This window comes from Biomphalaria glabrata, chromosome 2, assembly GCF_947242115.1.
Source record: "Biomphalaria glabrata chromosome 2, xgBioGlab47.1, whole genome shotgun sequence".
NCBI lineage: Eukaryota > Metazoa > Mollusca > Gastropoda > Planorbidae > Biomphalaria > Biomphalaria glabrata.
The window spans coordinates 35562441-35585956 of NC_074712.1; the positions used below are offsets into that span (position 1 = coordinate 35562441).

General features: G+C 36.2%; 1 protein-coding gene across 1 annotated transcript; it reads left to right on the forward strand.

Moving 5' to 3' along the window:
• The first annotated feature begins 25 nt into the window (after window positions 1-25).
• On the forward strand, window positions 26-17617 carry LOC106059348 (B9 domain-containing protein 1-like). Its single transcript, XM_013216929.2, has 6 exons — window positions 26-109; window positions 940-1008; window positions 1135-1246; window positions 1470-1566; window positions 2252-2382; window positions 16087-17617. Exons 1-6 carry the CDS (start codon window positions 53-55, stop codon window positions 16236-16238), a joined length of 618 nt encoding a protein of 205 aa, XP_013072383.2. The 5' UTR covers window positions 26-52; the 3' UTR covers window positions 16239-17617.
• Window positions 17618-23516: the final 5899 nt, after the last annotated feature.

Sequence of the window (23516 nt, forward strand, 5' to 3'; positions counted from 1 at the left end):
AATATTTCATATATAAACATTTAGTGTGAAAATAAATTAAATAGTCTTGAAAATGGCTGCTCCGTCAGTATTTTTGGTTATGATAAATGGACAAATTGAGAGTGCAGAGGTTAATTTAGCATTTAAAAACTTATCAAATTCGTAATAAATTATAATGAAATGTTTTCACTTTTATTTACCATATTTGTATGTTTGTAACTGGATTTAGTTCTAAATCTTAGAGTAGAAATTACTTATTATGAGATAACCAACCGTTCAGTTACCGTTGTCAAGTGTAAACATGACTTTTTTTTTTTTTTTTACATGATCTGATGTTACTATTATTACTAAACAATGACCATGACTCTTATGACACGTATGTTTTTAAAGGAAACCATAGCTCAATAGCATTTAGATTTAATCTAGAGCTTTATTGCTTAGCAATATGAAAGATTTGTTCCAAGCAGCAAACATAATCATAAATAATAAATGAGAACTATCAGTATCATTAATGACATTAACAATGACCTCCCCTATCCCCTATGGGCCTATGAAATATGATTCTGAGTATTCAAAAACATTTGATGAAAAAATTGGTGCAATGAAAGGATTGTATTTGTATATGTTGATATTTAATTATTTTTTAAAAATGTTTGACATGTTTCGGATGATCCATCAGAGTTGAACTTTAGATAATCTGTTTCCTAGCTAGTCCAAACCTCCCCCTAAAAATGATGGGGGATGGCAGCGGGCATTTATGAACCAGGGACCATCAAGACGATCAAACAACATTGACAACAGATCAGCGCGCATACCACATTTTTAATTATTTATATTTTTAATGTAATTGTAGTCATTTATATTTACTTTGGCTATCTAGCTGCACTTAGAAACCTTTTTGGATATATGCCACTGGTTTAAGATTTTAAAAAAGGTTTTAAAAACTATATTTTATTTCAGTTCCCAGAATTTGATGATATCTATTGCAAATACTGCTTCTCTTATGGCTTAGACTGGGCTATTACTTCTGTGAGTTCATCAGATAGTCTACAAAATTTAATTTGGCATGATATGTAAATTATGATAAAAAATGTCAACTCATTATCATTTAATCATCATCATCACTGTAAATTTACATGACTCATTTATTCACAGGGTCTTGAAGAAAGTATAACTCAGATTACAAAAAAGAGCAGAGATCAGTATCAACGATTTGTTTGGAACTTTCCAATTGATGCCACATTCAAAAGTACAAGTCCTTCGGGTTGTAAGTATTAGACTATAAACTTTCATGAAAACATTATCACGTTTTACTTAAACTTGTGTAGGACAAAAAAAGAGACTATATTTCTACTACATTGAAAAAAAATTTTAACATCTCAAAAATATAAATAAATAATAGAACAAAATAAAAAAAAAAAAATTAAATATAGTTTAATGTTTTATTGGTTTCTTTAAAACAAAATAGTAACTCATCTCTTTTGCATTAGGGCCACAGCTTGTAGTTTATTCTTATGGGCTTGATGCATTTGGAACAGACGTTGTGCGTGGTTATGGTGTGTGCCATATTCCTATCACTCCTGGCAGGTCAGTAAAAAACTTTTTTTTTCATTTAATCATTTTGTAAGCATTTTGTTAATTTTACACATACATTTTTAAGGTAAAAAGCAACAGTGGCGTTTTAAAGTTAGCATTGTTTCTTTTCTTTTCTATGTGGAAATGATTCATTACAGTAGGTATCATATTGTTTATATTACTGTTACATTTCTGTTTATGTACTAGAATTGTTCTAAATAGGGTCTAGAATATTAGTAATTTGTGTGTCCGTCTCTCTATTAAGTTTTTATTTCTCTTGCAATGCTTCCCAGCCTCTATGCTGGCCTGCCAGTGTTTTCTCAGCCTCTATGATGGCCTGCCACTGCTTTCGAAGCCTGCCGTTTTTTTTCCCAGCCTCTACCCTGACCTGCCAGTGTTTTCCCAGCCTCTATTCTGGCCTGCCAGTTTTATTTATTAACTCTTTCTCTCCATATATATTTTACACATTCTGATGAAATTATATATTTTGCTCATTAGTAATTTACTATCCTGTTATGATTAAACTTCAATAACTTTTTTGTTTGTTATCAGAAAAGTGCTTTCACATATTCATTAGATTTAAAATAATAATACATGCTAGCCCACTACTGCTATTACTACTACTAATAATAATAGGATTATTAATTCACATTTGCCTCTTTTTAAGATATTTAAAATAATATATCTTTACTCTCAGACATAAGCTGAAAATTCCAATGTTTGTGCCAGAGTCATCATCATTGTTTCAGAAGTTGACTGCATGGTTTTTGGGTCGACGACCAGAGTATGTAAATCCAAGAGTTGTGGCTCAAGGGGAGGGAAGAGAAGGTATTGTTTGTTATTGGTAATAGAAACTGAAGCTAGCTTTTAAAACAGGTCACAAGGAAATACTTTTAAATACTTTTTTTAAACAAATAATTGTAATTATAATTTTTTAAAAATTAATTCATAAAAGTGTTACTAGTTTGTTGGCTGTTTTAAATAATTAAAACTTGTGTCTAAAACATTTACATTATGCAAAAAAAAAATAAATCAAAATTACTATTTTAAGATATAAAAAGAATAAATTTTACAATTTGAGTCTCTAACAATTAGAATACTTTAATCAAACTGGCCACAACTTGGAAACATCACCTCTGTTTGCTATCATGGTTGATATTTGTTGTATTGGTATCCTAACTAGTATCCAACCCACTAAAATAAATTACTATTTGTTTGGAGAGCTGTTACAAAACCTTCAAAAAATGTTTAGGCATTTAGAAGTACTTAATTACTTAATTAAAGCTCACTAACCTCATAAAGTGCTTAACCCAATAGCTCCTATTTCCGGTTCAAAAAAACCCTCTTCAAAGTCCTAAGCAAGGAGGGATAACTCCGTATTTAAAAAATCCTAAAAAATATGTATTTTGCAAAAAATAATCAAATTGAAGATCTAATACAAATAAACAAACAAATAACTTTAAAAAATAGAACTATATGTCTAGTTTTAAAAAATATATACGTTTAATACCACTAGAATGTAAAAAACTTCAAAAATAGTCATCTTCCCACGTTGGGGCTTATACACTGGGGCTATGGGCCTGTTCGTTTGAAAAATTATTTAAAAAATAAAAACCTTTCCGATTTTATTAAAAATTGAATTGGTAATCTCCAAAATGATTTGTAATCACGCTTTCAACGAGACTAGAAGAAATCTTGTTTTTAAAAAGTTTAAATCAAGTATATTGAATAGGGGGTTTTAGAAATGTTCTACAACGGTTTAGGACAAAAACGGGAAAACTTTTCCAACTGCAGAAGGAGCTAATGGGTTAATATGTATGTACCTGTATACATTTTTGATAAGTAGGCTTAGGTTTTTTTTTAGTTTGGTAAATTTCTTTAATGTTAGTTCTGGGGACTGTTGAGTCACTATGTTTTCCTCAGCTTGATAGCAGTCTTAATTAAATTGAAAAAAGGAAAGATTTTTATTTTGTAAATAAACATTTACCATCTGTACATAATGCAGGTATTTTTTTATGCTTATGCAAGTAAATAATAATTCTGTAAAGACCAAACATAATGTAACAAATAAGAATGTGGTACTTGTAAGGGAACTCGGGGTGCTGAGTTCCTTACTACATACATATGGATCGATGATCTAGGCTATGATTCTCAATTACACTTGTTAATACTTGCTTAACTCAAATACGAACACTTAGTATACATCAACTCTAACTCCTTATATTCACGAATATCGATAATACTTTAATACTTAATAAAGCACACAATTATATCACTCTTATGAAATACACAAAACACCAGCACACTACTCAGACCAGGTCAGCTCTCCAACTGCTAGACTGACCGCTAGAAAACCTAATTGTCCCCCCTTGAAAATCCCATGATAAAACTATTCACACACCAACCCATAAAATAAACAAACACACACACAATCTCACATCTTACACACCCCCGCTCTTGACATCTCCCCCTTGCTTCCCCTATATTTTCCCAGAAAATCTAAGTCTATATTATTTACACTGAAAAAAAAATTATTAATGACATTGTTGAAGTACAACATGGTTAAAAAAAATACTACTCAAAAATACACAGTACATATTATTATGTTTACATAAGTAATTAATTGCAATTCAACAAATTACACCTACGAGTTTAAGTATGAAATAATGAATACTTTGTTTCTATGCATCAACATTAATAAAATACATGAATTATCTTTCCATTACCAAACAAAACAGGTTCATCAATAATAATGCATATGAAATAATAAAACTAATAATATAACTAAACTAATCTTCATCTGTTCCACTTGTCCAGCTCCTTCCCTTGTGACGTCAGGTTACAATGTACTGTTTATTGTTTGTAAATTTAGAGCTTAAGACTTGACTTCCGATGCTTCTCAATACTGGATGAGACGACGCGTCTTGTGCAAAGTACAATTAGAACACAAAGAGATGAACAGTTCAGTCACTTTAATTGAGCAATAATAATAATAGTAGTAGCAGTAATAGTAGTAACTTTTCTGACGAGACGATCATAGTTGAAAAAGTTCAACGTACATACTGGATTGCTGAGACGTGCACAGTCTGAAAACGTTACAATACCAGGTATGCTTCTGACAGAGACAATAATGTGAGTTCAAACTGTCAGCCTAGACAATGGGTCAGCCCAAAAGTTGTCTGTACCTTTTATATGCTGAATTTCAAAGTCAAAGTCCATAAGGTATAATATCCATCTAGCAATACGAGCATTGGTGGTTGCAGACTTGAGATACTTGAGATTCAGGTGATCAGTCCAAACAATGAACTTACGTGAATACAAGAAGTGTTCCAACTTCTTAATTCCCCATGTTAATGCTAACAACTCACGCTCCATTATGCTGTATTTACATTCACGTGGGAGTAATTTTCTGCTGAGGAAACGGACAGGATGCAATTTGTTTCCCACGTACTGTAGAGCAGCAACTGCAACAGCCTTGTCCGAAGCATCACACTGTAGATAAAAACATTTATCCGGATCAGGCAACATTAAAATGGGGTGAGAAGTCAAGTATCTTTGTATACGCTCCAATGCAACCTCCCCCTCCACAGTCTTAGCAACTTTAGAAGGGTGCCCTTTTTTAAGAATTTCAGTAAAGGGAGACAACAAGCTTGAAAAGTTTGGAATGAAGGAGCGATAATAATTGAGCAGACCTAATAATGATCGGGTTTCCTTCTTTGATTTAGGGTACCGTAGCTGCAGAATCTTATTGACATTGGAATTTTCAGGCTGAAGAAAGCCTTGGCCAATCTTATGGCCTAGGAATGTAATAGTTTGGAACCCAATTAGTAACTTGTTAGGCTTAACAGTAATATTGAATTCTCCTAACCTCTCAAGCACCTGTCTCAATGAGAACATGTGACTCTGCCAATCAGCGTTGTACACAAAAAGATCATCAAAATAACAAACAACTTGTTCTAAACCTTTTAGCACTCTACGCATTGTTCTGTTAAAGAAACTAGGACTGTTTTTTAAACCAAATGGGAGATATTTGAATTGATAGTGTGCATTAGGTACTTTGAACGCTGTGTACTGCTCACTACTCTCTTCTAATGGCACCTGCCAGTAACCTTTCGTTAGGTCTAATTTACTAAAATATTTGGCATTCCTTAGTGTGATAAATAGTTCCTCTTGATCTGGTATGCTTTCTGCATCAAATTTTGTTATAGAATTTAGTTGCCTATAATCAACAACTGGTCTCAAGGTTCCATCTTTCTTTTTGATTAAGATCATAGGAGATGCATAAGGCGATTCACTCTCTTCAATAATATCCATGTTAATCATCGACTCAATTTCTTCTTGTAGCCTTTGTCTCAATGCCATTGGTACATTATAAGGTTTTAAATTGTGTTACGTCTTCATATTGGATGAGACTCTTTAGACATGAAAACGACAAATCACAGTTTATAAATACTTTACTCTTTATTAATACTGAAAACACTTTCTTGTTCATATTCCTCCATTTTGGTTCTTCTCTCCTTTCAACACGCATTCGCACCATTTCACATTTACACTAAGATGCGCACGTAACACCCCCCCTGTTTAACAAGTTCGATGTACATCGAACGTCCAAAATACTAATCACCACATATCTTATCAGCCTATTCCAAGTTAAAAATAATCTAAATTCTCTGTAACATAGTGAACCATAATGTCATACAAAACAAAATCATATTAATACCAATACAATTCTAACATTAGCTTTAACATATAACATTTATATTCACCAATTGTGATAGTAACCATCACAATACTAATTGTTATTATGAACAATTGACATATATATATCTATACATATCTCTATGTAATCATGCAGATTTCGTTAATACCACTCCCCGCCTATAATTCAATTCAAATCTATATCTGCTCACTAATCATTGTTGTGTACACTCACAATTGAACAACTCTCTGTTGAATATCTACTACACTCCGTGCCAGAATTTACAAATGTACACAATAAAACAGCTTAATTCTTAACAGAATGTCAGTAGTCATGATATACTCTACACAATCTCCCCAACCTTTAAGTACAGCGTGATAATGTATCTGCCACAACATTTTCTTTCCCCGGTATTGTTTTGATCTCAAAGTTATAGTCCATCAGTTGTAACGCCCACCTAGCAATTCTATTATTACCACATTTATTTAAATTAATGAATGCTAACGGAGCATGATCAGTCCATAATTGAAATTTAGCCCCCATCAGATAAAAACTTAGCTTTGTTATGCACCACACAATTGCCAGCCCCTCTTTTTCAATAGTTGCATAGTTTAATTCTGCAAGGGTTAGTTTCCTGCTTACATAAAAAACAGGGTGTGCAATTCCACTATACTCTTGCATCAAACAGCCCCCTATAGCTATGGATGAAGCATCCGTTGCCAAAATAAATTCTTTGTACTATCAGGCAATTTTAATATTGGTTTTTCAGAAAACACCCTCTTAATCTTGTCTAGCGATCTTTGACATTGTTCAGACCAAATTATAATGTTAGATTTCCCTTTCTTTGTAAGATTTGTAAGAGGTTCAATCATTTCTGCAAAATTTGGAACAAATTTTCTATAAAAATTGCAAAGACCTAAAAGACTTCTAATTTGTTTTTTTGTTTTTGGTATACTAATATCCATTATTTTTGCAACTGTTTCTTCCAATGGTGTAATTGATTCATTTTTTATCTTGTATCCCAAAAAAGGAATTTCACTAAGTCCAATTTTTATTTTTGTTGGTTTCAATGTCAGATTGTTTTCCTTGATAATAGCAAATATCTCTCTTAGACTCTGTAAGTGTTCGTTCCAATCCTCACTAAAGATGCAGATGTCATCCAAATAGCAAATAGTGTCTCTTCTGTGACCCAGTATCTTTGCCATCATCCTGTTAAAAGTGGCTGGGGCATTTACTAAGCCAAAACTCATCACATTCCACTGATAGACGCCGAACGGTGTCTTAAATGCAGATAGGGGTTTAGCCTCTTCCTTTAGAGGTACTTGCCAGTATCCTCTAGAAAGGTCCAACGTGGTGAAAAGTTTCGCTTTTTTCAATTTAGTAAACATTTCCTCTGCCTGTGGCATTGGGAATGGGTCAAATTCTGTAACTTTATTTAGTTGACGGTAATCCACACACAGTCTAATGTTGCCACATTTTTTTTTAACCAGCACAACTGGTGCAGCACATGACGAATTAGATGGTTCTATTACTCCCAATTTAAGTAGCTCATCTATTTCTTTCTGTAACGCTTCTCTGTGATGTAATGGTACAGCATATTGAGGTAGTTTATTTGGAACTCTGCCTGTTAATTTGATATCATGTTCTATGATATTCGTTCTTCCTGGTAAATCTGTAAAAATATTCTTAAAATCTTCCAATAATGTTGTTACTTCCTTCGTTTTGTCTGACGAGATTCCCGTCACTTCCACATCTTTCCATGTTTGACTGGCATCTGTTGAAATTGTTTCTATGTGTCCCAATCTTTCCTCTGTCTCAAAGTCTACACTCACGGATGTACCTATGACCAATGGATCTTCTTTACTGCTTTTTTCACTTTTTTGTTGCGACCTAAATTCTTTTAGCATATCCACATGAAATATTTTCAGCCTTGAATCAATTTTAATTTCATAATCCACATCACTAATTTTCCTTGTTACCTTATAAGGACCCAACCATTTCGTGAATAGTACATTCTCCTTATCCTTTAGTAATACCAAAACATCTTGACCTACTTCTAGTTTGGTCAATTTCCTGTGTTCATTCACCCTAGACTGTGTTAGTTCACTTTTATCAAGTACATGTTTGCTCGCTTCTTCACAAGCCTTTATTACTTTATTTCTGGTTTCTGTCACTATATCGTAACTTTCTTTATTTCCAACATGTTCTTGTGGGAGTATTAGTTCTTTAAGAATTGTCATTGGGCCTCTTGGATTTCCTCCATAAATCATCTGAAATGGTGAAAACCCCGTGGTTTCATTACGGCTCTCTCTGTATGCGAAAAGGATTGAGGGTAATGCCACATCCCATTCTTTGGGCTTGTCATCTGCTACTTTCGATAACGCTTTCTTTAACGTACAGTTAAAACGTTCACAAATACCGTTGCTCTGCGGGTGATACGGGGCTGTAAACCTTTGCCGAATTCCAAACATTTTCAAAAATGTTGTCGTTAGTTGACAATGGAACTGTGTGCCCCTATCTGACAGTACCTCTTCAGGAAATCCAAACCGTGTAAATAATGTATATAACGCTTGAACTATATCACTGGCTTCAATTCTTTTTAGTGGAATAGCTTCTGGCCATCTTGAGCACACGTCTATCACAGTTAGAATATATCGATGACCCCTATTTGATATCACCGGCATGGGTCCAATCAAATCAATCGCAATCTTACTAAATGGCCTTTCTGGTATATCTACCTTTTGTAATGGAGCTCTGATTTTTTTAGTGCCTTTCATTTGACAAACTTTGCACGACAACACATAATTTTTAATGTCTTTACTAATAGATGGCCAATAAAAGTCCCTAAATATTCTTTGTTTCGTTTTGTGAATTCCCATGTGGCCTGCATATGCTTCATCATGCCCATTCTTCAATATGATATTTCTAAATTCAGCTGGTACAACAACCTGTATAATTTTTCTTCCTTGTGACTCAATTTCTCTTACCAAAATTCCTCTTTCTATATAAAATTTTCCTCCTCTACCTCCTTTCTGGGCCAACTGACGCATCTCTAGGTCATTTTTTTGTTCTGTACTAAACCTTTCCTTGTCGAATACTACATTATTAAGTTCTAATGTTTCTTAGTTTTGTAATAATCCTTCTTTTTTTTTTCTTATCTGGTAACTGGAATAATTTTTCCAGATCTCCTGCATCCAGGTCCTTACCTTTGGATCGAGTAATACTCATTCCGAAACACTTTTTCCAATTTCCCATATCCTTTCCATTGCAATTCTTTATACCTGGAATATTTCCAATAATCAAATCAATATGAGCATGGTCTATTACACATGCATCCACAATTCCAGTAAAATATGGTGTATCAATTTTAATTCTAGCAATTGGTAATTGTACAGTCTTCCCATCAAACATCACACAATTCCTGGATTTGCCGGTATAGTCTTGTTCTTCTACTAATTTCTTATTAACACCCACTATTGTACTGCCAGAATCTCGTATCGTCCTTGCTATTTTGTTTCCCACGAAGGTCTCAAAATACTCAAGGCTTCCTGCACATGTTAACATTGACAGGCTTTGATCTCTTCTATCCCTTACTCCGCCGAATCGTCCCTGTACATTTCTTTGGTATCGACCTCGGTTACTATAAAACTGTCCTGGTCTACTACCCATTTGGTTCCTTCCTTGTCCTCTAAACCTATTTTGTTCATCATATCTATATCGTCTGCCGTTGTTGATGTAGTTGTCTCGTGTATCTCTTGTTCTGTTAAATGCAACTATTTCTTCTATGTCGCTGCCTCTGGATAGTTTCTTATCTGGATGTGCCACCTTATAGGCCCTTATCAGTCTTACTATGTCTTCTATGGATTTTGGTTTCCTCTCCAACAAAAATATTTTTAATTCCTCCTGACACTCATAAATTGCTTTGTCTATCATTAGAAATGTCTTTAGACCGTCAAATGTCTTTTCTATTTTGGCGGTTTCAGTCCAATTTTCAAAACTACTGATCATTCTGTCCATGAATGTCTGTGGGTCATCATTTGTTTCTATCGCACAGTTAACAAATTGTTCACGGTAATACGCCTCTGTTTTTCCGTACGTTCGTAGTAATTGTTCTTTCACCACGCTATAGCTGCTCTGGTTCATGCATATCTTCGATGGGACCTCTGCTACAAATGACTTTGATAATAAGAATGACCATTTGTCTTCGGGGTATTCCAGTTCTCTCATTTCAATTTCAAATTTCTTCAAAAAAATGTCAATGTCCATTTTAGCTTCTTCAAATATCGCACCTTTATATTTTGCTAGTTTATTCCCTGTAGTTTCCCCCTTTCTTTTATCACTCTCTTTTTCTTGGTTTGTTTTTAACTTTCTCTCTGCTGTCTCTTTTTCCAACGCCAATCTTTCTCTTTCAATGGCAACTAATTCATTTTTCTTTTCCCTTTCAATTGCTACTATCTCCTTATCCTTTTCTCTTTCTCTTTTGTCCTCCTTATCTAATCTCTCCTTTTCTTTTTCTCTTTCTCTTTTGTCCTCCTTATCTAATCTCTCCTTTTCTTTGTCTCTTTCCATCGCTAATCTCTCTTTTTCTTTGTCTCTTTCCATCGCTAATCTCTCTTTTTCTTTGTCTCTTTCCATCGCTAATCTCTCCTTTTCTTTTTCCCTTTCTCTTTTGTCCTCCTTATCTAATCTCTCCTTTTCTTTTTCTCTTTCCATCGCTAATCTCTCCCTCTCCATCAACCTTTCTTGTACGTATTTTCTTAGTTCTGCCCCTTCAAGCTCCAACAACCTTCCCTCTTCCTTCAACGCTGCTACCTCAGCCCTGTCCGCCATAGTCTATTTCTAATAATATCGAATCGAATGTTCTCCTGTCTCTAGATCTAGATTTTACTATCTCTACTGTCTGCTGACAGGAGATCCCCTGTGAATAGAGGGATACGTGGGTTACCTTTGCGTTGGGCGCCACTTGTTACGTCTTCATATTGGATGAGACTCTTTAGACATGAAAACGACAAATCACAGTTTATAAATACTTTACTCTTTATTAATACTGAAAACACTTTCTTGTTCATATTCCTCCATTTTGGTTCTTCTCTCCTTTCAACACGCATTCGCACCATTTCACATTTACACTAAGATGCGCACGTAACAAATTGACAGGCTTATCCGATGTTAGAATTATTTTAAAAGGTTCCACTTTCGCTTTTCCTGGTACATCTGATATTACGTGTGCGAAGTCTTCAAGGAGTTTTTCAATTTCATTTTTCTGAGTTTGGTTTAAGTCTTTATTAATGGTTATTGCCCTTTAGTTTATTTCTCCATTTCCATGGATCATTTCCGGTAGTTTTAATTCTTCTATTTCATTATCAATGATTTGCCCTGTTTCATCATGGTCATATTCATCAACGACTCCAATAAATGCAGCAGACAAAATGTTACTTTTACAGCTACTGTTGGCAACATTGTTACTTGTTACTTCAACTGGGGTATAATATTTGATTAATCTGTTTACATGAAATATCTTTGATTTGTTTCCTTTCTTTACTATGTAATTTAAGTCTGATAGCCTCTTTTCTATCTTGTACGGGCCTTCCCAATATAATTTGAGCTTATCTCCCTTTTTTGGTTTCAACACTAATACCATTTCTCCTGTAGCAAAACTTTTGTTTACAGTGTTTCTATCATATAGTCGTTTTTGTTCTTGCCTCGCTGTGTCTTCATTATCACATGCAATCTTAGCTGTGCTTTGTAGTCTTTCTTTTAACTCCTCAAAATATTCAAATAAGTTAGTATAATTAGTTTCAACTTCTTTTTCTTTGGTCATTATTTTCTTCCATAGTGGTGCCCGAGTTTCATTTTCTTTTTGTTTCTTCTCTAGACTTCCTTCTATAATTGTTCCTATAATCGGAGTCTTTACTTGAGTTTCTTCCCTTTCTCTGTCCTTCATTCCTCTCGTCTCTACGGCTGACACAAACAGACCTTTCACATTTCCTATTAACACATCAGCGACCGGCTCAGGAAATAGCACAACGATGAATTCTCCTTTCAGGTAAGGTGTGTCAAGCATTGCCTTTGCGGTTATGTATATAAATACTTGCCCGTCTGCTAAGCACAAGGAGCATTTCTCTGGCAAAATATCTTTTTCATTGACAAGTGTCTCTCTTACGGCGATAACGCTACAGCCGCTATCTCTCAGGATCGACGCCTTTCTTCCATTCAGCTTTCCTTCTTCTATTTTTAGTGATCCAATAGACTTGTCGTTCATAATGAAGTTAGCCCCAACACTTTCTGGATTGTGGTAAATCAGATTGCAAGTCCCTTGTCTTTCAGGCAATTGCACCACGGCACATTCGGCTTGATTGGAGTAGTTCCTTCTTGTCTCATTCCTATACCTTCCTTGGTTATTCTGGTACATTCTATTTCCATAGTTGTTTCTTCTGTTGTTAACTTGGTTGCTAAATGTGTAATGTGGCCTATTCCATCGCCCTCTTGCTCTGTTGTACGAATTATTATATCAAGGTCTGATGAAATTTCTTCTGGGCTCATTGTACTCAATGTTTGGTCTGAAATAGTTTGCTCTGCTAGGACTGGTTTGGTAGCGGTAATTTTGCCTATTCAAATCTCTTCTGTCACTCACTGCGTTGGCCTGATAAATTCTCGATTTCTTGAAAATGCTTTTACTGGCGAAGATTATCTTTCTGTTCTCCAACAAATCAACTAGCTTTTCCAACGACTCAGGTTCTTTATCTAGGATCTCTTCTCTTACCTCCTCGTTTAGGGCACTGAGTATAGAGTCTTTCAATATTAACTCCTCCAGCTGATCAAAGTTCCTTTCTATTTTCGCCACCTCGCACCACTGTCGGAAGTTCTTTTGTAATGCCACAAAAAATTCTCTTGGGCCATCTTCAATTGGGACAGTGTCATGCCATCTTTTTCTGCAGGCTTCCTCCGTCATTCCCACATAGTCTAAGAGCTCTTTTTTTATCTTCTCATAGTCAGTGCAGTCCACTAATCTTCTCTGTGTCAGGAATTGCCTTAGTTTAGGTGTTATTTTCTCCTGCAACTGTGCCGCCCAGTCTTCTTCTAGAACCTTGTCTCTCCTAGCTGCCATTTCGAACATGTCGAGGTAACAGGGTAGATCTTCGGTTGTCATGGCAGGGAAACCTTTACTCAGTCTTGGTCTCTGGGCCGTGACTCCGGTAGTTGCGCTTGGCGTTTTATTTCTTTCCTGGGCGATTTGTAAATCAAGTTTCTTCATTTCTCTTTCGTGTTCCCTTTCTTTCTCTTTCTCCTGTCTATCTTTCTCTTTTTCCTCCAATTCCAGTTCTTTTAATCTTATCATCTGTTGCAGCTTGGACATTTCTCTTTTTTCCGCCCTCTCCAACCTTTCTCTTCTTTGTTTCTCTGCCTCACTTTCTTTTTCCATGTTTCACTTTCTAATCCTTATAATACACAGCACTCAGTACGTTTGCTACACTAAGTTTACAGAAATTTTTAAAATAACAGTCCTAGTATTTCTTTTACCTTAAATTACTACCTTAAGAATAATTATAGTGCTCTATTATACATACATAAGAAAATAAAATCAATCCTAATTTTGCAGAATATTTTTAGTTATACAATAGATTAGAAAGACTAACTAGGCAAGTAAATGATCAAGACAGAAAAATACAAATTGAAATAATGATCAGATTTTTAGATTCAGATAGGAAGTTAGAATACTTTGATTTAAAGACTCTTGCCTTTATAGCAAAAATTGGAAACGATAAATTTAGAATGAGATGACTGAAGCCTAAAATTGAGAGGCTAGTATGACAGCAAAGAAAAAAAAAGCAGGAAAATATATGATAGTCAAATTGAAACAAATTATAATAGAGGCAAGAAAATAGAGGCTAGAAAGTAGAGGGTTCAGCTACACGAGAGGTAAAACAAATCACTTAACTTCCACTCCCTGCATGTGATCCAACCTGTCCTCGTGATCAACTTCGGGCTGTCGCTGTCCTCTCTGTACTGGTACTTCAAACCACTGCCGTTCCTCAGGCCAAATCAAGGGGCATAACACATGAGGAAAAATGTTTTAAAATAGAATGAGTGTCAAATTAACAACAATATAACATGTAGAACAATATTTGTAAGTTTAAGTACATCAATAACAATTTATAACTGCTCTACTTATAAAATTTCTGCGACGAGAGGTCCTGGTTTTCTTTCACAAGAGCCCCCAACTGCAAGGGAACTCGGGGTGCTGAGTTCCTTACTACATACATATGGATCGATGATCTAGGCTATGATTCTCAATTACACTTGTTAATACTTGCTTAACTCAAATACGAACACTTAGTATACATCAACTCTAACTCCTTATATTCACGAATATCGATAATACTTTAATACTTAATAAAGCACACAATTATATCACTCTTATGAAATACACAAAACACCAGCACACTACTCAGACCAGGTCAGCTCTCCAACTGCTAGACTGACCGCTAGAAAACCTAATTGTCCCCCCTTGAAAATCCCGTGATAAAACAATTCACACACCAACCCATAAAATAAACAAACACACACACAATCTCACATCTTACACACCCCCGCTCTTGACAGTACTCAAATACTGATCAATAATTTCAATTTACCTAAGGAATGTGTTACTGAGGGGCATTAACTGCTTGTTTTAAATATGAGATTCACTTCAAGTTGAGTTGTGTTAGCTAACCCCCCCCCCCCCAAAGGTAGTGTGAAAACCTTCTTTCTACACTGACATCTACAAAAGAGATTGGACCAGATCCCACTGAGTATGCTAGAGATTGGACCAGATCCCACTGAGTATGCTAGAGATTGGACCAGATCCCACTGAGTATGCTAGAGATTGGACCAGATCCCACTGAGTATGCTAGAGATTGGACCAGATCCCACTGAGTATGCTAGAGATTAGACCAGATCCCACTGAGTATGCTAGAGATTGGACCAGATCCCACTGAGTATGCTAGAGATTGGACCAGATCCCACTGAGTATGCTAGAGATTGGACCAGATCCCACTGAGTATGCTAGAGATTGGACCAGATCCCACTGAGTATGCTAGAGATTGGACCAGATCCCACTGAGTATGCTAGAGATTAGACCAGATCCCACTGAGTATGCTAGAGATTGGACCAGATCCCACTGAGTATGCTAGAGATTGGACCAGATCCCACTGAGTATGCTAGAGATTGGACCAGATCCCACTGAGTATGCAATAGCATGAATGACATGCTATGCAAAAGCATTTTAATAAAAAATAAGGATTTAACTTGATATCCTGAACTCAATCACCTGAATGAATGACATGCTATGCAAAAGCATTGTAATAAAAAATAAGGATTTAATTGATATCCTGAACTCAATCACCTGAATGAATGACATTTTAATGAAAAATAAGGATTTAACTTGATATCCTCAATTCAATACACAAGTTCTCTAATGACATACTCAGCACTTTTGCAAAAAGATCCATCTTTGACAAATAGAATTAAGTTAAATTAGTTATAACCATGTTAAATGCTAATGAGATTGTCAAGCACAATGAGCAATTCCCTTTTATTTTTCCCCAACATGTTCTGACCCATTCATTATCATTGGTACTAAAATCCTAAATGAAAAGTCCAACCATAGTCAAACTAAAATCCTAAATGAAAAGTCCAACCATAGTCAAACTAAAATCCTAAATGAAAAGTCCAACCACATTGAAACTCAGGAGCATTAACTTAAATTACCAGTAATTAAATTGTGCTGTACAGTAGAAAGGTGACAGTTGTACTAGCAATGATGCTAACAAATCAATTTCTATCGGCAGTAACAAGGGTTAGAAGCCAAGGTTTTGTGACGGTGTCTTTCAATATCATTATGAAGGATATGAAGAAACTTGGTTATGATATCCTGCCATCAGACGTACAGAATCCCACAATTCCAGATAATGTCAAGAGTACAATGACTGCAACGTCTTAGCAAAACTTCATTCCATATTTCTAATTTTAACTTCTTAGTCTACTAAACAATTTGTTAGTATATCATTTCACATTTTTTTGTTTCATCCCTTTCTGTGAGGCAGCACAAAAATCTGCATCCAACTTTGCATAGAATTTGGAGTAAGTGCTTTCCTAATATGTTTGTTTAGATGTTGTTTATGTTTTTATTAGGAATATAAATATTGATATAAAATATTTGTTAATTGTTATAAAAAAAAAAGATCTGAGTAAAAAAAATCTGAATTAAATGCATTTTCTGCTGCTAATCTCACTAATGATATGATATCTTTTATAGTCTTATGCCTTATGTTCTGTACATTGTTTGTGTCATACATAAATATAATACTAAGATATTTTGTACACAGTTTGCCATTTTAGGCATATTTAATAAATATTTCTTTTTTTTTCTTCTAAGAAACATTGATTGGCATCTGAGTTAAAATTTGGCCAATAACAGCCTTGTTAAATTCAATAAAAAAAGCAATGATCAAGTCCAGCTACAATAGCATTTTATGAATGCAGTTTATTGGAACTTAAACAATTTTTTTAAAGAGTTGATCTGTTGATTTTTTAGTAATTGATTTCTATGAAATGTAACTGTACAACTGTGGCGGATGGATCACACTTTGCAATGCATTGAAATAGCATAGATACTAAGCAGACAGTCTGATCATCGACAAGTCTTTCTTCAATCCTTTTCTCCAGGCTTTATATTCTTATTCTTGTCAGCAATGCATTTGTAAAACTGGTCGGATATAAAAGAAAATGAGGTTTCTTATATAAATATATATATATATATATATATTTGGTTACTCAAGATGGTGAAATGTTTGGTGGATATTGTGATTTATTAATCTGACATTTAAGCTTGAGTTTTCAGACAACAAAGGCAGTGAAGGGCTGTGATATACTCTTTTCAAGTTAAGACAATTTCAGAAATACAGATAATTATCAATTTAAAAAAATGTGCTAGACTACTAGACATTTTTTACAGTTGTATAATGTGTAAATATATATTCTAAAAATATGTTGGTCTGTAAAGTCACTAGTGGTACCAAATATTTCTTGGTAAGGTAGATCTTCATTTTATCTAAATATGTCTGGTCTCTTTCCTTTGTTAAAAAAATAAAGTTACGCTGATGATGACAAATTACACAAATGAATATTTTTTGTTTATCCATATTATTGAATGGTTATAGGTTTGCATGTGGAAAAATGTTTACTTTTGAATGAAATGATTGGAATCTCATATTTGCTGGTATGTTGAAATCAGTCCGTCCTGAACTATTTACATGCACATTATCTATACTGGTCCTTGTAATCTTAGTAATGTATATAATAAAACTTGTAATATATTCATATTGATTTTGACTGGTTTATATGAATGTAAGTTATTTGTATTTGTATGTCTGTCTCTCTATCAAGTTTTTATTTCACTCTCAATGCTTCCCAGCCTCTACCCTGACCTGCCAGTGTTTTCCCCGCCTCTACCCTGACCTGCCAGTGTTTTCCCAGCCTCTACCCTGACCTGCCAGTGTTTTCCCCGCCTCTACCCTGACCTGCCAGTGTTTTCCCAGCCTCTACCCTGACCTGCCAGAGTTTTCCCCGCCTCTACCCTGACCTGCCAGTGTTTTCCCAGCCTCTACCCTGACCTGCCAGTTTTCCCCGCCTCTACCCTGACCTGCCAGTGTTTTCCCAGCCTCTACCCTGACCTGCCAGAGTTTTCCCCGCCTCTACCCTGACCTGCCAGTGTTTTCCCAGCCTCTACCCTGACCTGCCAGTGTTTTCCCCGCCTCTACCCTGACCTGCCAGTGTTTTCCCAGCCTCTACCCTGACCTGCCAGTGTTTTCCCAGCCTCTACCCTGACCTGCCAGTGTTTTCCCAGCCTCTACCCTGACCTGCCAGTGTTTTCCCAGCCTCTACCCTGACCTGCCAGTGTTTTCCCAGCCTCTACCCTGACCTGCCAGTGTTTTCCCAGCCTCTACCCTGACCTGCCAGTGTTTTCCCAGCCTCTACCCTTGCCTGTCAGCGTTTTCCCAGCCTCTACCCTGACCTGCCAGAGTTTTCCCAGCCTCTACCCTGACCTGCCAGTGTTTTCCCAGCCTCTACCCTGACCTGCCAGTGTTTTCCCAGCCTCTACCCTGACCTGCCAGTGTTTTCCCAGCCTCTACCCTGACCTGCCAGTGTTTTCCCAGCCTCTACCCTGACCTGCCAGTGTTTTCCCAGCCTCTACCCTGACCTGCCAGTGTTTTCCCAGCCTCTACCCTGACCTACCAGTGTTTTCCCAGCCTCTACCCTGACCTGCCAGTGTTTTCCCAGCCTCTACCCTGACCTGCCAGCGTTTTCCCAGCCTCTACCCTGACCTGTCAGCGTTTTCCCAGCCTCTACCCTTGCCTGTCAGCGTTTTCCCAGCCTCTACCCTGACCTGCCAGAGTTTTCCCAGCCTCTACCCTGACCTGCCAGTGTTTTCCCAGCCTCTACCCTGACCTGCCAGTGTTTTCCCAGCCTCTACCCTGACCTGCCAGTGTTTTCCCAGCCTCTACCCTTGCCTGTCAGCGTTTTCCCAGCCTTGTACTTCATAAAAATACATTTGAGAGGACAAAAGATACATTATTAGACTACTCTGTTGATGAGCTGTACTTCAATAATTTCTGTTTTTTTTTTTTCAACTACGTGTATCTATGTGAATATAAAATGTTCAGTTATTGAGGGAGGGCTAGGCTAATTATGTTTATCAAAACAAAAAAAAAGTTGACTTAAAGTAAAAGTAAACCTTTTATCTTGATTGGCCAGAGCAGTCATAAATTTTATCACTAATGGTGGGCCTTTTTTTTTTAAATTTTGCATGTTTTAAAACAATTTTATTTCTAAAACAAAAATCATCGCCAAGACCACATAAAAGGCTTGGCCTAGGAATGAAGCAAAGATGTGTCGCCCCTCCCTTCTCTTTTCCGAAAGGTGTTGAGACCGTTCTTTAGGATAATGTGACCGCGTGGGGCAACTGCCATTGTCAGCAGTTAGTTCTCCACGAGTACTTCACGACGAGACTGAAAAGCCTTGTCTAGGTTAGTTTCCACCAGGGCGCCACGACGAGACTGAAAAGCCTTGTCTAGGTTACTTTCCACCAGGGCGCCACGACGAGACTGAAAAGCCTTGTCTAGGTTAGTTTCCACCAGGGCGCCACGACGAGACTAAAAAGCCTTGTCTAGGTTAGTTTCCACTAGGGCGCCACGACGAGACTAAAAAGCCTTGTCTAGGTTAGTTTCCACCAAGAAGCCACGACGAGACTGAAAAGCCTTGTCTAGGTTACTTTCCACCAGGAAGCCACGACGAGACTGAAAAGCCTTGTCTAGGTTACTTTCCACCAGGAAGCCACGACGAGACTGAAAAGCCTTGTCTAGGTTACTTTCCACCAGGAAGCCACGACGAGACTGAAAAGCCTTGTCTAGGTTACTTTCCACCAGGAAGCCACGACGAGACTGAAAAGCCTTGTCTAGGTTACTTTCCACCAGGAAGCCACGACGAGACTGCAAGAGCTGGACTATCTTTTCGCTGAGGTAACCAGAAAGCTACGTCATCAGTAGATTGTCTCTTCATTTAGAACCACGAAAAAAAAAAAGAATTACAGGAAATACTTTTGCAAAGGATTCTGCAAAGAGATATCATAAAGATTAATTGCAGTTGAGTAGCCCAAAAAGATCGGGATAATGAACTTTTGACTTATATTTTGAAAACTAATTCGGTTGATGACATTGCCAGCCAAAACCACTTTATCTTTTTAAACTGTTCTTATAAAATAAGTTAACATTAAGCTTTTCAAGAGTTTGTTTTTCTTTGGAAAATGAATGACAGTTCAAGATTATACATATAAAGCATGTTGAAAACATCAATAAAGCAAACCAAGGAGCATGACTCTAGCTTTATTGCGAACCTTACTTGTCGTCTGCCAGCATAAAACTCAACTAAATGACATGCACCGTCATGTTTGAATGTGTATGGTGGCCTGGCTGATATTTCAAATTACAAGATACGCACGCCAACATAATCTGAAGCCAAATTTTCAGCACGTGCCCCCCCCCCCCCATCACAAAAAAAAAAGTCCCTGGACATCAGCTGACTTCGAGGAAGAATTCAGTGATGCGAGAAATAGATAAATAAGAGATTGCACTTTTCACTCCGAGTTTGTTTGCAACATGTCCATCAAGGCCGAATTTTAATGTCGTCTGCCACAGCATTTCCTCCCGAAGCCAGGTTATTACCTCCCATCACTGCAAACAGTAATGTAAAGATTTGCATCAGCATAAGTAAAGATGACAGGCATGAGCAAATTGCTTGGATGTCACGAAATAAGCCAAACCCTTCTAGATCTACCACACATTTTTATTTTGCCTGAAAAATAAATGCTATGAAAACAGGGGCTACCCCCATCCCCCATTCACCTTTCTATTCACTCTGTTGCTAAAGGTGAGAAAATGTTGCAATTGTGTTAAGTTTAATTTTCGTTAGTAAGAAATGAATATTCATACATAAATCGAAGTTCGTGATTGGAAAATGGGGCGACCGCCTCAACCCCATTGCCAAAGGAGTCCCACTCTCCAACTTCACAATTAGGCATACACATTTTTTTACATAGTTAATTAATTAAAACTAAATATGCTCATATTTAGCTGCTCCCGAAAGGGGAATAGACGCTATTAGTTTTGTGTGGTCTGTCCGTCCGTCCCGTTTAGATCTCGTAAACTAGAAAAGATATTGAGAATCTGACATCATGATATTTTAGACCATTCAAAGTTCTGATGCGACGGCTACTTTTTTCTTTTCTGAAAGTGAAAAATTTAATTTTTAAATTAACGTGCAGTTTTTTTTTTCTCATAAAATACACCATTTTTACAACTATTCATTATTAATAATAACAAACACAAGAGGCTATTTAGTAAGGGAGATGGCTATTTACCTTATTTTAAACACATTTATGCAAACGGTTTTAGAATTAATTTTTTTTTAATAATTATACTGCAAAGTTAAATACGTTCTGTCATACCAACTACTACATTTACAGAAAAAATATTACTTTTTTTTTAAAGAGAAAAAATCTATTTAGTACGCATATAAGTGGAATTAATTTAAAACAACAATTAATAACTAGTTTTTCATATTATCGCGTGCTTTGCAGTACGTTGTTATGGCCTTAGAACCCAGAACCAAAGATATTTTTTTTTTACGGAAATGTGTTTTTTTCCTTTGAGGCTTTAAATAAGAGATTGACCATTTACAAAACAATTAGATCCATTAGATCAGGGGTGGGCAACCTTTTTGTATCGAGGGCCGCATAAAAAAAAAGTTTGGGAATGGCGGGCCGCATATATATATATATATATATATATATATATGCGGCCCGCCATTCCCAAACTTTTATATATATTTTATATATATATATAATATATTTTATATATATATTATATATATATATATAAGCTTATAAGCTTGCTGTGTAGAATGTCTTTTAATTCATATATACACTGTATTATATTCACGTTTCTTTCTTTATTTTCACACTCCACGTTGAATTACAACAAGAGTTAGCAATTTTTGAAACCAATTTTACATTTTTTTTAAAATTGCTGTTGTCTTTTTATATCACAGTATCCACACAAATATACAGTTGTACTTAATGTGCAGTATTTTACTTCTTACACTCGTACATAATGTTTCTTAACTCTGAAACTATCTTACTAGTTGTTACCCCCGTGTGTGACTGCTGTCAAATTACAGTCAGTCAACATTTACCAGTGATTATACTATTTTAGTTTCCACAAAAAAGATGCTTGCTCACTGAACGAGACAATAAATGTTCCGTAAGTTAAATGTCGGGACGAGCGAAACCTGCCCTTGTGGAGCATAACCAGAGAATGCTGACCATGTCCTTCAATGGTGCATACTTAATCAAGAGACCCGAACAAGACTGGAAACTACTACGCAGTTCATATCTTATTACTGATCTGAACCCTCCAACATGCAAAATGAGAACGAAGAAGAACTGATGTATGTGTACCCAAATAGTGTGAATAGCAGCAAAGCTTTTTAAAGTGTGGAAATACAGCTTCTGGCACCCATAAGACTCCTGTGTTAGTACTGACTGGAACTTCTCTTTGCTTTGAGTTATGTCCTCTGGATCGGCTTCTGTGCTAAATGGTGAGCTGATGGTATTAAAAACTGGTTCTTGGCGTCTTAAAATTTGCTTTTATAAATTGCACAATAAAGGAATCTTTATAAGTGTTGTACTTTAAATCATTCCACTAATAATAGTTTCACCTTTCAGCAAAGGAAAATTACAAAACTATTTTCTTTTGCTTGCTTGTAGAAATGGGAAAGTCTTGTTTGAAAAGATTTAACATGTATTTACATTTCATATGTAAACAATCAATTGCAACAGCAGTTATAAGTAAAATAAAACATGAAATATTGGTAACAAGGTCCTTCAAGGAACAAGGCACTTGAGATTTTATATTTTTCTCCTTTGCCTTGCCTATGCTAGAATAGCGGCCGATTTTACCTGTCTGGGTGGACCACTTCAGCGGCCGATTTTACCTGTCTGGGTGGGGACCACTTCAGCGGCCGATTTTACCTGTCTGGGTGGACCACTTCAGCGGCCGATTTTACCTGTCTGGGTGGACCACTTCAGCGGCCGATTTTACTTGTCTGGGTGGACCACTTCAGCGGCCGATTTTACCTGTCTGGGTGAGGACCACTTCAGCGGCCGATTTTACCTGTCTGGGTGGACCACTTCAGCGGCCGATTTTACCTGTCTGGGTGGGGACCACTTCAGCGGCCGATTTTACTGTCTTTGTAACCTTGTTTTTTTTTTAAATTGTACTTATTTTGATTATCTTGTTTATTTGATCAGACCTTTGAGCACTCGTGAACATGTTTGTATAAAAACTAACGTATAACATCACTTCAGAGTTCAGACTAGTTTAGTTCTTAGTTTATTACTTTTATAGTTGCTCACAACGCACATGATTATAGTGCTGCCAGGCTGTGTGGTAGGTTACTAGGTGTGCACTTTAGATGGTAGGATAGTCCCAAGTTCAATCCCTGTTTGTTGTCATTGGTTCATGCTCTGCAGGACGTTAGGGTTATGACATTTTTAAGGACATTTTTTTTTAGGAAACTCCGATACTTGACAGTTCAAGTCAATTAATGTAAAGTCATTTTATTTTTCTAAAGTATGACTTATTAGGATTTTCTTTCTTTTATA

Bases quoted from the DNA above. Each gene is read 5' to 3' on its own strand.
- LOC106059348 (XM_013216929.2), top strand. From the start codon at position 53: ATGGCTGCTCCGTCAGTATTTTTGGTTATGATAAATGGACAAATTGAG. The intron at 1,567-2,251 runs GTCAGTAAAAAA...CTTTACTCTCAG, and splicing joins ATTCCTATCACTCCTGGCAG to ACATAAGCTGAAAATTCCAA. The intron at 2,383-16,086 runs GTATTGTTTGTT...TTCTATCGGCAG, and splicing joins TCAAGGGGAGGGAAGAGAAG to TAACAAGGGTTAGAAGCCAA.